The sequence below is a fragment of the Salmo salar genome, chromosome 15, assembly GCF_965601325.2.
Source record: "Salmo salar chromosome 15, fSalSal1, whole genome shotgun sequence".
Lineage (NCBI taxonomy): Eukaryota > Metazoa > Chordata > Actinopteri > Salmoniformes > Salmonidae > Salmo > Salmo salar.
The window spans coordinates 55906601-55924858 of NC_138305.1; the positions used below are offsets into that span (position 1 = coordinate 55906601).

The 18258-nt window shown below is 40.7% G+C and overlaps 1 protein-coding gene across 1 annotated transcript in view; it reads right to left on the bottom strand.

Annotated features, from left to right (window-relative positions):
* vsnl1a (visinin-like 1a) overlaps positions 1-14180 on the bottom strand; it is a 59169-nt gene extending 44989 nt beyond the window's left edge. The window contains exons 1-2 of the mRNA XM_014144860.3: positions 13929-14180; positions 2444-2610 (exon numbers count right to left, since the gene is read on the bottom strand). Of these exons, the coding sequence (XP_014000335.1) occupies positions 2444-2605 (162 nt within the window). The 5' untranslated portion in view covers positions 2606-2610; positions 13929-14180. The remainder of the gene's footprint in view (positions 1-2443; positions 2611-13928) is intronic.
* Between the last annotated feature and the right edge of the window lie 4078 nt (positions 14181-18258).

The window sequence follows — 18258 nt, forward strand, 5'->3', positions numbered from 1 at the left end:
GGAGGTGTACTTGTGGATGTATTTAAAGGCCTCCATTCAAACTCAGTGCCTCTTTGCTTGACATCATGGGAAAATCAAAACAAATCAGCCAAGACCTCAGAAAAAAATTGTAGACATCCACAAGTCTGGTTCATCCTTGGGAGCAATTTCCAAACGCCTGAAGGTACTACGTTCATATGTACAAACAATAGTACGCAAGTATAAACACCATGGGACCATGTAGCCGTCATACCGCTCAGGAAGGAGACATGTTCTGTCTCCTAGAGATTAACGTACTTTGGTGCGAAAAGTGCAAATCAATCCCAGAACAACAGCAAAGGACCTTGTGAAGATGCTGGAGGAAACAGGTACAAAAGTATCTATATCCACAGTAAAACCAGTCCTATATCAACATAATCTGAAAGGCCACTCAGCAAGGAAGAAGCCACTGCTCCAAAACCGCCATAAAAAAGAGACAACGGTTTGCAACTGCACATGGGGACAAAGATTGTACTTTTTGGAGAAATATCCTTTGGTCTGATGAAACAAAAATATAACTTTTTGGCCATGATGACCATTGTTATGTTTGGAGGAAACAGGGGGAGGCTTGCAAGCTGAAGAACACCATCCCAACTGTGAAGCATGGGGGTTGCAGCATCATGTTGTTGGGATGCTTTCCTGCAGGAGGGACTGGTGCACTTCACAAAATAGATGGCATCATGAGCAAGGAAAATTAAATGGATATATTGAAGCAACATCTCAAGACATCAGTCAGGAAGATAAAGCTTGGTCACAAATGGGTCTTCCAAATGGACAATGACCCCAAGCATACTTCCAAAATTGTGGCAAAATGGCTTAAGGACAACAAAGTAAAGGTATTGGAGTGGCATTCACAAAGCCCTGACCTCAAACCTATAGAAAAGTTGTGGGCAGAACTGAAAAGTGTGTGGGAGCAAGGAGGCCTACAAACCCGACTCAGTTACACCAGCTCTGTCAGGAGGAATGGGCCAAAATTCCCCCAACTTATTGTGGGAAGCTTGTGGAAGTTTACCCGAAACGTTTGACCCAAGTCAAACAATTTAAAGGCAATGCTACCAAATATTAATTGAGTTAATGTAAACTTATGACCCACTGGGAATGTGATGAAAGAAATCAAAGCTGAAATAAATCATTCTCTCTACTATTATTCTGACATTTCACATTCTTAAAATAAAGTGGTGATCCTAACTGACCTAAGACAGGGAATTTGTACTAGGAATAAATGTCAGGAATTGTGAAAAACAGAGTTTAAATGTATTTGGCTAAGGTGTATGTAAACTTCTGACTTCAACTGTATATTTGAATGTGTGTTTATGTATAGTAGCGTGTTCTAAAGCCTCCACTAAAGCAGACTATGGGTGCATCCCTATTTCCTTTATAGTGCACTACTTTTGACCTGGACCCATAGGGCTCTTGTTAAAACCAGTGCACTATCTAGGGAATTGGGTGCCATTTCGGAAACAATCTAGAGCAGCGATGGTATTTCGAGCCTGCCATTAGAACTCTGTAACATGGCTAATGTAATGGTCTTTCATTACGGGGCATTTCCTGAGAGGACTGACCAGGGTGATGATGTAAGTGACTATATATCCACTAATCATAAATCTACCCTCCAGTACACATGACACTGTACACATGGTCAATATTCACACAGCATAGGATACAAAGTGGTCTAAGGGTATAAGACCTTAATGTTCTTATTTCGATTCATTAAATAGAAGATTATAAAGATTGAACATAGTTTTAATTAAATGTTAGCTATCTAATGTATTTAGTACGAAAACATTTATAATTCATGGGTTCTAATTGAATTAATTTCCTTTTTTGAAGACTTTTCCCTGAGTAATAATATTAAAGGAGATTTTAATCAAAGTGCTCAGTTTCCTGCCCAGATACAAGAGGGAATGAATAACATAACAGATACAGCTGAGGGAACGAATAGGAGAGGAGTATGATATCGCGTACTGTAATGTTCTCGTTACTCATTACAGTACTTTCATTGAGCTTGCCATAGTATCATGTTGGTTCGATTGCTCTGCCACTGCGATGACATACGCTTCTGTTATCCGTACAAACTACCAAAACCTTTGCATTTCCGCTAGTTCTCAAAATGTCCGTAGAGTATTGAGTTGTATGGTTTTAGAACACATGGACTTGTGGGGAAATTGAAGCCATGTAGCACTGTGCTTCTCTTCTCCACTCTTCTACTCTACTCTACTATATAGAGACATTGCTGATAAAAGTGTCTGTCTATGCAGATGTTGGCAAAGTGACAGTGGTAGTGTGCATCCCAAATGGCACCCTTATTCCCTATATAGTGCACTACCTTTGACCAGAGCCTGATGGGATCTCGTGAAAAGTTGTGCACTTTATATGTAATAGGGTGCAGTCGGATGAGGGCAGAGTGACAGTGTTCTGTAGCTACCTTCACATAGAGTTGTTGGAACTCGTCCAGGTTGAGTCGTCCACTGGGGCAGTCTTTCAGGAAGCCTTTGTACCACTGTTTCAGCTCGTGCTCATTAAATTCCGTGCTCTTCACCAGGTCCTCCATCACCTCCGGGGTCAGCTTGCTGTTTTTCGCTCCCATTTTGTCTGGAAAACATGTCAGAATAATTATTATAGAATGTCAGCGGGAAAAAAATCATGGGACGGTCACGATGTTCTTTTCGGATGTCTGGATGGAAAGAATGACGCTGAACTATTTTGGAAAGTCTGCAAAGAATGAATTCCACATATTTTTCTTTCCATTGCATTTCTACCAGACCAGGTTAAGTACCTGGGACAGTCTGGACAAACAATGACAGAAATCAGCAGAGTCATCAATCAGGCCTGCTTTGAACGAGGGAGAATATTCTAGAGCGGCAAATTCTATTTTACACACCTACTCCACACCTCTGTTGCTAAAATGGCTGTAATGTGTCCAAAACACCTGTGAAACTAAAATATCACCCCAGTCCTATACATTATGTGATATTTAGGGCAACATAATGATGTTGAACACTATGTGTGGATTTATATACCATGTCTATATTTAGCTGCACCAGGGACAATAAAACACAGATGATCAATGGACCAAAGCATATTCTTGGATAGCTTCGATGATTGTCTTATTTTTAACCTAACAGGTTTGATACATTGGTAGAGTTTAGGCCTGCATACAGTAGGGAGTAGCCTACCTCCCCGTAGCTGGCTACTACATCAAAGCATACTGTATAATGCAAACAACAATGCAATCCATCACTTCTGCTCTGCCTAAGTACCTAAAATCACTCAACAACACACATGCACCGGGTTAGACCACTGGAAATTGGAGCAAATTAGTCTGTATCCAACAGCAATCCCTTGAGATTATTAGGCTGAGTGGACCCGAGTCGCTCGTTTTAATGTGATGCCATAATTGTGACTTGGTTCATATTATTTGCTGTGTCTAATTTCCCCATCGGCCCACGTTGCTTAGCCTTAGCCCTATCTCCACAGCCTGCAGCTGTTTGCACCTCAGTCTCTGTATCAGCCCAGCTCACACTGCTCACACACACACACACACACATGCACACAGCACATCACACTGATTCTGTTTCAGCCAGATTAGTTAATTAAGCACCATGTACTTAGCATAATTAGCAAATACATTTTACAGTAAAACATCTGAGTCTCAGCATCAGGGTTGGGCTCAATTTGAATTGAAGGCAATCAATTCAGGAAGTAATTTGAATAGAAAATTCTGAAATCTTTAACATTTGAAATAAATAGCGTCTACTTTTCAGTTTATAGAGAAGTCATTGAAAATAAATGTCTTTTTTTTTTATTATTGTAGTGTAATTTTAGTTAACTTCCTGAATTGACTGCCTTCAATATGAACATCAGCCCAACCCTGCTCAGCATCACTCTGTTAGCGTGGAAGTGCCCAGATGTTATTGTTGTGTAATTCTTAGCGTGCCAGATTAATGTAAAATGGGGAAAGTACTCAATGTCGCAATTGCATAAAACAATGAGAAATTATAGGATACCATCGGAAAGGCCATATCAATTAATTAATTTCCTCCTGTAGCAAACAAAGAGCAGCACTTTAAAGGATAAATTATATTATTTCTGATTGAATTATCACATATATGACAAAGAGTATTCTCTAGAAGATAACAAATTGCAAATTATGATTTAATTACATGCAGTATTTTAACATTGCCTCTGCTAAGGGGTAAACAACCACATAAAAAGTGATTATTCATCCAACACCAACCGAATACTAATAACACAAGGAATTCAGAAAAAAAAATATATATATATTTAATTTCATGGCTTAGAGGTGAAACCGAATGCATGACAAGCGGGACTCACAATCAAATTGCCATGCCAAAAAAACAATTAATAGGGATTGTGAGCTAGCCACAGAACAGAACGGAATAACAATGGCAAGACATCACCAATAGAATACCTAACCTAGCACAAGGCGAGGCCTCAGATTGCCTGATAAATTAACTGGATGTCAACCTCTCTGGTCTATGGAATGAAGTGGATAGATGCTCTCTGTCCTTAGTGATTACCACAGTTTAGAATGGCCTATTCCCCTGAGACATAGAGTGTACTGTACACTCACTATCATCTGTGCCTTAGCTCGCACTGCAGGCTAGGGCAAAACAACCCTGATGTCAAGTCTCAAATCCTTTCATTGTACTGAGTGAGGTAGCTATGGTACAAATACTCTGTCCCATACTCTTTCATTGTACTGAGGTAGCAGCATGAGCCAACAAAGTCTCCTTCTTGACACAGAGTGTTTCTTGATATCTCAGATTGAGACAGCTGTTGATATACAGTGCCTTCCGAAAGTACTCCGACCCCTTGACTTTTCCCACATTTTGTTACGCTAAAGCTTTTTTCGAAAATGTATTGAAAAAAATTGAAAATCTCATCAATCTACACACAATACCCCATAATGACAAAGCAAAAGCATGTTTGTAGAAATGTGTGCTAAATTATAAAAAATAAAACAAATGAAATATCACATTTGCATAAGTATTCAGACCCTTTACTCAGTACTTTGTTGAAGCACCTCTGGCAACGATTACAGCATAGAGTCTTCTTGGGTATGATGCTACAAGCTTGGCACACCTGTATTTGGGGGGTTTCTCCCATTCTTCTCCGCAGATCCCCTCACGCTCTGTCAGGTTGGATGGGGAATGTTGCTGCACAGCTATTTTCAGGTCTCTCCAGAGATGTTCAATCGGGTTCAAGTCCAGGCTCTGGCTGGGCCACTCAAGGACATTCAAAAGACTTGTCCCGAAGCCATTCCTGTGATGTCTTTGCTGTGTGCTTAGGGCAGTTGTCCTGTTGGAAGGTGAACCTTCGCCCCAGTCTGAAGTCCTGAGTGCTCTGGAGCAGGTTTGCGTCAAAGGTCTCTCTATACTTTGCTCCATTCATCTTTCCCCCGATCCTGACTAGTCTCCCAGTCCCTGGCGGTGAAAAACATCCTCAAAGAATGATGCTGCCACCACCATGATTTCCCGTAGGGATGGTACCAGGTTTCCTCCAGACGTGACACTTGGCATTCAGAGCAGAGGATCTTCATCAGACCAGAGAATCTCGTTTCTCATGGTCTGAGAGACCTTTAGCTGCCTTTTGGCAAACTCCAAACGGGCTGTCATGTGCCTTTTAATGAGGAATGGCTTCCGTCTGGCCACTCTACCATAAAGGCCTGATTGGTGAAGGGCTGCAGAGATTGTTGACCTTCTGGAAGTTTGGCCACCTCTAGGAAGAGTCTTGGTGGTTCCAAACTTCTTATATTTAAGAATGATGGAGGACACTGTGTTCTTGGGGACCTTCAATGCTGCAGACATTTTTTGGTACCCTTCCCCAGATCTGTGCCTCAACACAATCCTGTCTACGGACAATTCCTTCGACCTCATGGCTTGGTATTTGCTCTGACATGCACTGTCAACTGTGGGACCTTATATAGACATATGTGTGCCTTTCCAAATCATGTCCAATCAATTGAATTTACCACAGGTGGAGTCCAATCAACTTGTAGAAACATCTCAAGGATGATCAATGGAAACAGGATGCACCTGAGTCTCATAGCAAGGGGTCTGAATACTTATGTAAATAAGGTATTTCCGTTTTTTATTTTTAATACATTTGCAAAAAATGCTAAAAACCTGTTTTCGCTTTGTCATTATGGGGTATTATGTGTAGATTTTTTTATATTTATTCCATTTTAGAATAAGGCTGTAATGAAAACGTCAAGGGGTCTGAATACTTTGTGAAGGCACTGTAAAGTGAATGAATTATAAATATATTACATTTAACGCTGACCCAAGTGACTCTCAGTCTCAACAGACAGGGCTTGAGTGAAGGCGACTGTTAGGCTACATCGAAAGAACATCACCAGGCCTGCCCCTTGCCATATTAATGTTATGGACACATTTGCAGTTCTGACAAGCATATACTAATTGCCTTCCTAACAAAACAAGTATATCATGTTATTCTTTGGGATCGTAGAACAACTGAAGATTACACTCCACTTAAACTATTTCCAGAACTGTCATGTCATGAAATGAAATTAGATTGTGCTCTAATTACAAATCATCAAATGGAACATATACCAAAGTGGTGGAGGTAGTTTGGAGAACATTGCGTGCGTGACGAGTAACCATGGCTATGCTTTAGCTGGGCTATCAATCTGGCCATGGCACAGGTCTAGTAAAGACCATGATACTGTAACTATCTCCATACCTCTGATATTATTGTTGTTGGCTCCTTCTTAACTAAAGCGCAGGAGGACTGAACACACCCACAATAGGACCATGCTATGAACCCACAAAGGTAGTAGCCTAGCAGTGTATGAAGCCAACGTCAGACTATCGCTCTCCTGACCCAACAATGCAGCAACCGGTTTGATAGTGAAAGTCAAAGCACATCTCCACAAGAAGCTGTGTTGTTGTGAGCATACCCAATTGACAAACATCAGGCGACGGTTGGATGGGGCTGTATTGTCGAAGCAAGCAGTATGTTCTGACACAAATTTAAGGGAGACCCCGATAAAGTAGACCCCAAAACAACAGCAGCAGCAGACCGATCTGTCCCATTAGAGCGATGATGAGCATACATCGTCAACTACCGGGCTACTACCCATCCACTCTGAGAGGTGTGACACTTTAAAAGCTCCTCCATTCACACCCTGCGAGCACAGCAAGTCTGATAATGGGTCAATTCTTTGCAAAGCTCTCAAACACAGCACTGTTGCCAAGAGCCATCGGCGGCGAACTAGGCTATCCGCTGATGATGAAACTGTACATATTTCTGAAGTACAAGTTCAGTTCAGAGCATCAGCATCAGCTATTCACAGTGAGTGACTAGATGTGACATGCAGGGATGTAGTGCTGCTGTATGTAGCACGGGGGAGCGGCGCTCCCTCACCCTTTTCAATTTGAGAATACATGGCAGTGGCGGTTGGTGAAGTTTAAGATGAGGGAGGACGATTATTTTTTTGATGAGCATTGCTAGGGCTGTGGCGGTCATGACATTTCGTCAGCCGGTGATTGTCAAGCAAATAACTGCTGGTCTCACAGTAATTGACCGTTAATTAACATAAGCACATTTAGCATCTCCTGGCTTCCACACATAGCCTACTGATGCAGACCTTTGGAACATCTACATTTTAAAAAGTCTAATAAATTCATGTAATATAGTCTACACCATCACAATAAATCCATAATTTATTTTAGACAGGTCTAAAGAAACATAATATAAGTAAAATGTAGGCTACTTCAGAAGAACAGAATAGCATACTCTGAGTTGTCCATATGTTAGGCCCTGATCTGGCTATACCATATCATATGAATGTGGGCTACACTAGTTCATTTAGCAGACAATATTTGCTTAGAATTCCATGGCATTATTTTATAGTATGAAGAATGCAATATCTGAATAAAATAGAAAGGATATTTTCTCCAAACGATTTGAGGGAGTGCGCACATGTGGCTATTCTGTGTTGAACGGTTAACAAAGAAACAAGTACTCCTATATGCTTAATTTAGAGTTATTTGTGTAACTTTAGTTGTGATACAAACGTTGGGCTTCATGTTTTGATTTTAATACATTCTAAGGCTGAGTGATGCGACTCTAATGAGCTCTAAAGTCGCATGAAAGGCATGAGCTCTGCTTTGTATTTTTGCACAGGCTGTACACACTTCATCAGTCTTTCGTTCACAATTTGACAAGCACTTGATAATGCCTTGAATTTCCCGGTGGCATCCCCTTTGTGTGGCCCTATAAAAAAATCCATGCCTTTTGGCCGTTGTGCCCTTGGGCTGAATATAATCATCATAATTCCCTTCTTCTTTCAGCTGCATGCTCCAAAGCACTTCTCACTCACATGGCACTTGGTCGCCTGATCCAGTCATTCTCACAGGCTACAGGTGAAGACAGACACATCGGGAAGCAACTGTGCTTGTCGCTTGTCCTTATCCAATTCCGAGGTGCATATTGAAGATATTGGAAGAACTGTCCACATTTACTTTTCGTCAGCCAACAAGATGAGTAGGCCTAATGAACAGCAAAAGCACTAGCCTATGTCAATGTACTATCCCCCAGAGTACAAGTTTTGACCTATTCTATGCGAGAAATAGATTTTCCAAACATAGTCTGGGATAGTTGTAGATCCCAAATTAATACAACCACTGGCATCCATTTTTTTTTTTAAGTAATGAGGCTGACAACAGATTACAATGTTTAGCTTAAAATGCTGATCAACTAATAGGCTATTTCCAAACATTATAAGCGCACAAATGCACACACGGAAGTAGGCTACAAGCGCAAATGTTCAATTAGCAGGAAAACACCATTCTCAGAAGTGACTGCAAATACGATTATGCATGTTTTGCTTTTATTAGAAAGGTGCATTTTTATGTTGAAAATTATATTCCACAAATTTGAAACATATAGGCCTATGAGCTAGGCTACATTAGGTGTACGACTATAATTTGAAAAAGTCGCAAAAAAAGGCATGCTCTGTTTCTTTCCTTAAGCAGGGCATCATTCAGAAGTGATAATATATCATTCACAAGTGATACACAAGTGATCAGACACACCCATCAGACTATTCCTGATTTAATCTTGTCTTTACATATACTAAATATTACATGTGAAATTTGTTTGGATTTAGAATGGACCATTATCATGCACCTGTCTCAAAACGGCAGGGGAAAAAATACATGTCATCTATGCACTTAAATGGCGAATGGAGGACGCTATTCCCGTGGTTCATTTTCATGCTAGCCAGAGAGACTATACACCTGTTGTAAAGAGAAGCAATGTGCTTAAACTTAGGAAGGTTGAGAAATACATATAGTTGGCCTAGCCTATAGAAAGCTGATGAGAACCTCCTCTTTTTAATAGAGGCCATCACTCTATTTTCTCACACAATTGCACAGCCTATAGAAATGTTGTGCAACCTGAGCTCATGGGCTCTCATGAAGTGTTTGATTTGTTTTTTAATTGCATTTACATTGATGGCAGAGTGATTAGAGGGACAATAGAGCCCTAAGTACCAGGCAGTTATCAATTTTGGTAGGCTACTAATGGCCATCAGTAGCATCAGAACTTGGACAAACCTAATTACCGTGACTAAACAGTCATGTGGAATTTCACTGCCGTTTCTATTACAACATATTGAATGACTGTCATTCATATTTCATTCACGCAGCTCAATGTAACATTGATAGGCTTAGGCTACTACATGATACTCACATTTTCCCTGTACCCATCATGAGGTTGCTACAACCTAGCCTATGAATGAAAGTTTACAACGTAGATGCACAGGTCGAGAGAAATTTGAGTAATCAAGGTGACAGACAGTGACACATTCAATACCGCCTTTTACAATCTTGCCTGCATCTAGCTGATCTAGGGTGTAACCATTAGTACAACAGTTGCAAACGAGTGTTTCTATTGGACAAATTCTGTTATGTTTATCCCAGTTTCGCTCCGTTTTAAGATTTCTTTTAAACAGAATCGGCGGAATGAATACCGCCTTGATCACACACAAACACAGTTCACCTTCATAGCAGCCACGTACAAACAGCGTGATCTCTTTGATCGTTGGATAATTCCTTCTCTCATTCACGCTCTCTCGTCCTTTCACCTTTTCCCTTCGCTTGTGGACTTCAGTGCACAACACATCAGCTGTCTGTGACCAGTTGAAAAAACCTTACAAAGCCAAACCTTTACACCATAACTGCTACACACAGCCTACATCGTTGTCTCATAGTAGCTAAAGTCAAGTTAGCATAGCTACAAGAACTAATTTGTTAGTAAACCCGCTACAATCATGCAGTACAGTGTATAGTTAGAAAGCAGTTTATCAGTGGCAATAAATTAATAAAACCAAAAGCTTACCTTGACTTGGAAGAATTTCAATGTTGGATAGCCATAGCCAGATAGGTAACATAGATACCTCTCTGTTTGAGCTGGGTGTTTGAGTAGGCTAAACTAGTTAGCGGCATTGGCTAGCTAAGTAAGTGAAAATATTTATATTTTTTATATAGCTAGCTCTCTCTCTCTCTCTCTCTCATTTGTAAAGAAAATGTATTTGTTCAAAACTGTTCAACTGTTGTCTTTCTCTCTCTTTGAGTCAACTACTCTCCACATTTTCTGCACTGCAGTGCTAGCTCGCTGTACCTTATGCTTTCAGTACTAGATTAATTAGTTGTTCCTTTGAACAACATGTCAGTTCATGCTGCAAGCGCTTTGATAGGTTGGAGGACGTCCTCCGGAAGTTGTCATAATTACAGTGTAAGTCTATGGAAGGGGGTGAGAACCACGAGCCTCCTAGGTTTGTATTGAAGTCAATGTATCCAGAGGAGGACAGAAACTAGCTGACCTCCAGCTACAGCGTGGTGTCACCCTACAGAGTGCTGTTGAGGCTACCTTAGACCTTCATTGCATAACACTGTGTTCTAATCAATTATTTGGTGAAATGTGAATATATTTAGTATAGTTTTAACTAAATAGTTTTCACAATTTTTATTTGTATGAAGTTCTCTGAGGAGGATGGTCCTCCCCCTCCTCCTCTGAGGAGCCTCCGCTGACACACCCAGTCACTACAAAGATACAGATATCCTTCCTAACTCAGTTGCCGGAGAGGAAAGAAACTGCTCAGGGATTTCACCATGAGGCCAAAGTAATACTGCAAAAAAATATGGCAAAGAAATTAACCTTAAGTTCTGAATAAAAATCATTATCTTTGGGGCAAATCCAACACAACACATCACTGAGTACCATTCTACATATTTTTAAGCATGGTGGTGGCTGTATCATGTTATGGGTATGCTTGTCATTGGCAAGGACTATGAACTTTTTTAGGATAAGAAGAAACGGAATAGAGCTAAGCACAGGCAAAATCCTAGAGGGAAACCTAGTTCAAATATTGTACAATCCAGGTGTGCAGCCAAAGACAGAAAACTCTACCAGGGGATGCTAAAACGGCTTTCCTCAAAACATTTTGTGATGGACTTGGGGCTCATGTACGACGCACTTGAACTCGCTCTCCTGCTCGAGTGCTTATTGCGTATGCAGACAAACTGATCCACCACATGAACCTCATCATCACTCCAACGAGATCTAGGATCCAAATTCACAGCGTGTCTGCCTTGATGTTCATAAATCACTTGGTTAGGGTGCTGTCCTTTCAGCACCACGATTCGAAGTGCGCTCAAACTGCTTAAAATAACCCTCATCAAGATATGCTGCTTACACCTAATAGTCATACTCTTCACTTATTATTATCATTATTACAAAAACAAGATTATCACGTCTTACAATGGTGCTTGTTTAGTAAAGTTAGATCAAAGCTGAATCAATGTCTTGCAAGATCACATAATGATTTATTTTGTATTTTACATAACAGAACCAAATAATAGCATATATTGTAGCATAGTAGTCCGGACCGGACCAAAAATCAATGTCCGTGGATGTTGAAATCAAGGCCTGTCTGGACCGCACCAAATCTGAACCAAACATGACATACAGTTACAGTCAAAGGTTTGGACACACCTACTCATTCAAGGGGTTTTTCTTTATTTGTACTGTTCTCTACATTGTAGAATAATGTAGAAGTCATCAACACTATGAAATAACACAAAGGCAAAGGGTGGCTACTTTGAAGAATCTGAATCTAAATATAACTTTTTTGGTTCCTGCATTATTCCATATACTGTATGTTATTTAATAGTTTTGATGTCTTCACTATTATTCTACAATGTAGAAAATAGCAAGAAAATTGAGAAAAACCTTTGAATGAGTAGATGTGTCCAAACTTTTGACTGGTACTGTATATGATTGGTTCAGAGATTGTCCGAACCAGACCAAATACCGATGTGGAAACCAAGGTTCAGTCTGTACTGCACCAAAAAATGAAGTCCAAAAGGCGTCGCCGTCAGTCCGTGCTTACAGAGGTGTAGCCTACGGTGTTGCCTGAAATTTAGCCTAACCTTAGGGCCACCAAAAGGCTAGAGGCGACACTGGAGGGAGGAGAAGAGAAGTTTCAAACTGAACTTTCCAAACTGGAAGGCATCTAACAAATATATTAGCCAATGCTTTAACTTCATCGTGACTTGTTCCAGTTTATCAAATAATTCCCTGAAATCATTGTCTGAATCTACTGCTGTAGCATTAGTCGTGTTATTAAAAAAGACCCAGATAGTGCAACTCTGCCACATGAGGTCTGTCTGCAGGTCATTGAAGAGAGAAAAAGCATGTTGACTTATTAAAACCTCTTGTCAGTACACTGAGGCAGTACCGAATTGCATACAGTACGTTTCTAAGGATCTGGGGCCGCCTATTAGCCACCTATTAGTAAAGAATAGTCATTGGCTGATTCTCTTACAGTATATGTACTCTCTCTGTACATTGGCCAGGCACATTATGTAACAGCATGTCCCCTTTCCATCATTTTCCAATAGGGAATGACCTTGAGTTAAAACCCAGGACAATACCAATAGCCATATATACATGAATAAATGCTTAGTAGTTGTACTATAGGCCTACATAAAATCACTATCTATGACATGTGCCATATGCACTGTAGGTCTTGCAATCATGACCTCTTAGCACCACCACAAACAAGAGCATGGCTTCAAGAAAATATATCCGTTAAACAACATAATATGATATAAAAAAAAGAATCTCAATTTAAAAAACTTGTTTTCATTGTTTGGTATTTTTTCTATCGTTATTTCACCACACATGCTTTGTTTCTAAACTATTATCATCGGCCAAATGGTTCCCTGCGTGCAGCCCAGCAAGCGCATACCGACCTGCCAGTCGCAGGGAAGCATCTCCTAAACACATCAGAACCACAGTGGAGGAAAGCTGAGAGGAAAATGCCATATTACCGCTGCATTTAAAAATGTCATATATTGCATTTGACAAATGAATGAAAACAACACCACACACACCTCTAACTGGATACTATTGACATGTAGCCTTTTTCTTGTTGGACTCCTGATACTTTTGTTTTTGAAATATCCACCAGTGGACCAAGCTAACCCACTCCCTCCCCATACAGTATCAGGCTATATGTTTGGGTCACAAAGTGCCCTAAAGGACGTAATTGTTTTCTATAGCCTAAATGACAAAATTATGATTTGTAGTCGTACTGATGATCCACTATGATTTAGCATCTTCAGAAGATGGGGCATGCTTCCCCAATGTTAATGCTGCAAACGCCTTTATTTATTTCCATTTATTTCCAACTTTTTTTTTTAAAGACAACTAACCTAATTGTTAAATACATTATACTGCATACTATGCAGTTGTATCTAGCAATGAATGACGTATCTATACAAATCATAATGGAATAGAGGGAGGGTTTCCCTAATGCATTTGACTATTATCCACAACAAAGAAAACATATTTACCTTGAAAGAGTGCGAAGTTAATGGGGCTTTGCGCTCTTCTTCAGAGTGGGTTACGTGCGGACAGAGACGCTATTAGTCAAACGTTTACTTTTCTGTCGACCCCTGTGGTGAGGTTTTCTTGGGAAGCAATGAGTCTAGTCGAAACTCACTGATGCAGTTCCGAGGATGCTACAAGCCAGCAGGACCGTCTACACACACTAATACACTCGCTGAGGATACAATGAAGCGCAGCGTCAGACCGTGTGCATCACGACTCTCTCTTTCCCTCTCTTTCTCTCTCTCTCTCTCTCTCTCTCTCTCTCTCTCTCTCTCTCTCTCTATCTCCCTCACACAGAGTGGTTGATGCATGCAGAAGACTACTGTTTTGGTGGGGTGCTTTTTGAGTTTGCGCAAGATGAGGAAAGAAACAAGCCTTCTGCTGCACCTATGTTATGCAGAACTATGAAATAGAATGAGCAGGTGGATTTTGATGTGGATTAAATGTGCAGTCTCAGGAGGGTCATCGTCAGCAGATATAGGCTATGCTGTGAATATAAAATGCCTACGGCATGCAATCAATCTGCTAACATATAGTGATTATATATCTGCCAGCAATTGCTATCCAACCAGTTCTACTTTCAACAGAAACAACAGCAATTGATTTGAAAGGGAAAGGGGGATACCTAGTCAGTTGTACAACTGAATGCCTTCAACTGAAATGTGTCTTCCGCATTTAACCCAACTCCTCTGAATTAGAGAGGTGCGGGGAGCTGCCTTAATCGACATCCACGTCTTCGACGCCTGGGGAACAGTGGGTTAACTGCCTTGCCTAGGGGCAGAACAACAGATTTGTACCTTGGAACAAGTGATAATGTAACTAAGCATTTCTTTGTGCTTTTCTTTTTTAAAGGCTACCAAAATGTGGGCTGCTTATCTATCCTATTCTCATAGCATATCTGGTGTAACCAAGGGCCTAGTTTCACTCACCCATGCTTGTTTCGCGCCAAACAGCTGGTGGCAGCAGCATCAGCACCACACAGACAGTGTTCAGTAACTATTTGTAGGCCTATTTGGCGAAGCTAGCTGAAGTTAGCTTGCTAGGCTAGCTAGTACCTTCTCAAAGTTGTCTGAGAAGCCAAGTGACCTTGCTAGCGAATCTGTCTAAAACGGCTCATAAATTTGGCACCATCCCAGCTAACAACAAACATTCCCACAATTTTTGAGAACACTCCCTTAAGAGGTTTAATAGGAATGTTCCCGTGATGTGCAAGAAATGTTTCCAAGAGACCATTTCCTTAATGTCAAATAGAACTTACCCAGAACATGGTTACCATGTTCTCAGAACTAACAATATTATTGTCCTAGACACTTTTCATGGGAACGTTGCAAGAACATTAATGTGTCCAGTTTTCTGTGGCTTAGGAGAATATTCCAGCAACGTCCCACCAAACATACACAGAACAATTGGTGTTACTATCAATGTTCCTGAACAGATTTCCCTCGGTTTACCAAACTAAACACTGGTTAGCAGCAGGAAAAAAGTTTGGGAGCCCATGGCATACAGAGTTTGGGTCGAATATCACCTGTCGGGCAGCGAGAGCATGCTCCTTAAACAGTGTTTTATGAGTGGAGTGAAATAAGTGTTGTTATATTTATTTCTCAGCTGCTCATAAACCCGATGTAGCCTACAATAGAAGTTCAATGTCTTACCTGTGTTGAAATATTTTTCCAAACACATAGCTATGTCTAGCCTACTTGGGCATCGTGTCCCAACATTTCCCACTCTCCCACAACAAATAACCTGAAGCCACAGGGCTGTTCTCGCAGGCTCTAATTCCCTATCTGGGAGCATTGTAAACCATAAGTCAGGATTTTTGATCTGTCTACATGTACATTGAATAACACAGCAGCTTTTTGGCATGTTTTGTTATTTTGGTATAACAAAAACCCTACGACGAAGTTGCCTCTTTTACAATGGGGGTCAATAGGAAAGAATGTTGGTTTTCCACAATTTGTGGGCGTGGTCAGGGGGAATATATTATTATTATTACGTGAATATTGACTGGGACTATGTTCTGGGTAAGTTCTGTCTGACATTAAGTGAATGGTCTCTTGGAAACCGTCTTTGCACGTCACTAAAACATTCCTATGAAAACACTAGGTGATGACTTGTGTGAACGTTTGTTGTTAGCTGGGTATATCTTTGGTTCTATACTATTAGCTGTCTCCTAGCAACACTAAACAAAAATATATATTCTACGTGCAACAATTTCAAAGATTTTAATGAGTTAAAGTTCATATAAAGAAATTAGTAAATTGAAATAAATTCATTAGGCCCTAATTGATGGATTTCACATGACTGAGAATACAGATATGCATCGGTTGGTCACAGATACCTTTGAAAAAAAGGTAGAGGTGTGGATCAGAAAACCAGTCAGTATCTGGTGTGACCACCGTTTTCCTCATGCAGCGCGACATCTCCTTCGCATAAAGTTGATCAGGCTGTTGATTGTGGCCTGTGGAATGTTGTCCCACTCCTCTTCAATGGCTGTGCGCAGTTGCTGGATATAGGCGGGGACTATAATACTCTGTCGTACATGTCGATCCAGAGAATCCCAAACATGCTCAATAGGTGACATGTCTGGTGAGTATGCGGGCCATGGAAGAACTGGGACATTTTCAGCTTCTAGGAATTGTGTACCGATCCTTGTGACATGGAGCCATGCATTATCATGCTGAAACATGAGGTGATGGCGACGGATGAATGGCACGGCAATGGGCCTCAGGATCTCATCACGGTATCTCTGTGCATTCAAATTGCCATCGCTAAAATATAATTGTGTTCATTGTCCATATCCTATGCCCGTCCATACCGTAATCCCACCGCCACCATGAGGTACTCTGTTCACAACGCCCACACAACACCATACTGTCTGCCATCTGCCCGGTACAGTTTAAATCAGGATTAATCCGTGAAGAGCACACTTCTCAAGCGTGCCAGTGGCCATCGAAGGTAAGCATTTGCCACTGAAGTCAGTTATGACGCCGAACTGCAGTCAGGTCAAGACCCTGGTGAGGGCGACGAACACGCAGATGAGCATCCCTGAGACGGTTTCTGACAGTTTGTGCAGAAATTCTTTGGTTGAGCAAACCCACGGTTTCATCAGCTGTCTGGGTGGCTGGTCTCAGACGATCACGCATGTGAAGAAGTCGAATGTGGAGGTACGAGGCTGTTGTGGTTACACGTGGTTCGCTGTTGTGAGGCCGGTTGGAGGTACTGCCAAATTCTGTAAAACAACATTGGAGATGGCTTATGGTAAAGAAATGAACATTAAATTCTCTGGCAACAGTTCTGGTGGACATTCTGGCATTCAGCATGCCAATTGCTCGCTCCCTCAAAACTTGAGACATCTGTGGCATTGTGTCGTGTGACAAAACTGCACATTTTAGAGTGGCCTTTTATTGTCCCCAGCACAAGGTGCACCTGTGTAATGATCATGCTATTTAATCAGCTTCTTGATATGCCACACCTGTCAGGTGGATGGATTTTTTTGGCAAAGGGGAAATGCTCCCTAACAGGGATGTAAACACATTTGTGCACAACATTTGAGAGAAATACACTTTTTGGGCGTATGGGACATTTCTGGGACCTTTTATTTTAGCTCCTAAAACATGGGACCACACTTTACATGTTGCATTTATATTTTTGCTCAGTTGACGTTTTTGGAGCCAAGTTGAGTGGATTCTAGACAGCTTGTGCACCTCAATAAAACGAGCAACAATGGAAAGCATAGTCAAACTGTTCCTCACCTGCTGTAAGGTTATGTAGACATATATTATGTATAAGAACCATTTGTCAATTCAGTGTTACAGTTTTACATCCACTAACTGAAGATGATGAATGTTTTTGCATTGAATGTTTATGGTTGGATTACCTTTCATCTGTTTGAGATTTTGTGTCAGTGAAAGGTTAATAACAAGAATGAATACCTGCTTGATGGATTTACAGGATGCATACATACTCAGCAGGCGCTTGTAAATGCTGAAAGTCTACAATTGCTATCAAAGCATACAGTAATGTAGAATTCAATTTACTGGCCTACTTTATTGCATTTGCTGTAAGCCTATAGCTGTGTTCGAATACCCGTACTAACATACTGTATACTACATACTTAATGAGTATATACTGCATACTGTATATTATTATTTCATTGTAGAATACTGTATCCTTTCAGTTGAGCGTATTCTGTCTACCGAACTTTTGGCATACAAACTATGTATATACATACTATGAACAATAAGCATACTATATACTCAATTTACATCACAAATAGTATGGTTAGTGCGGTTA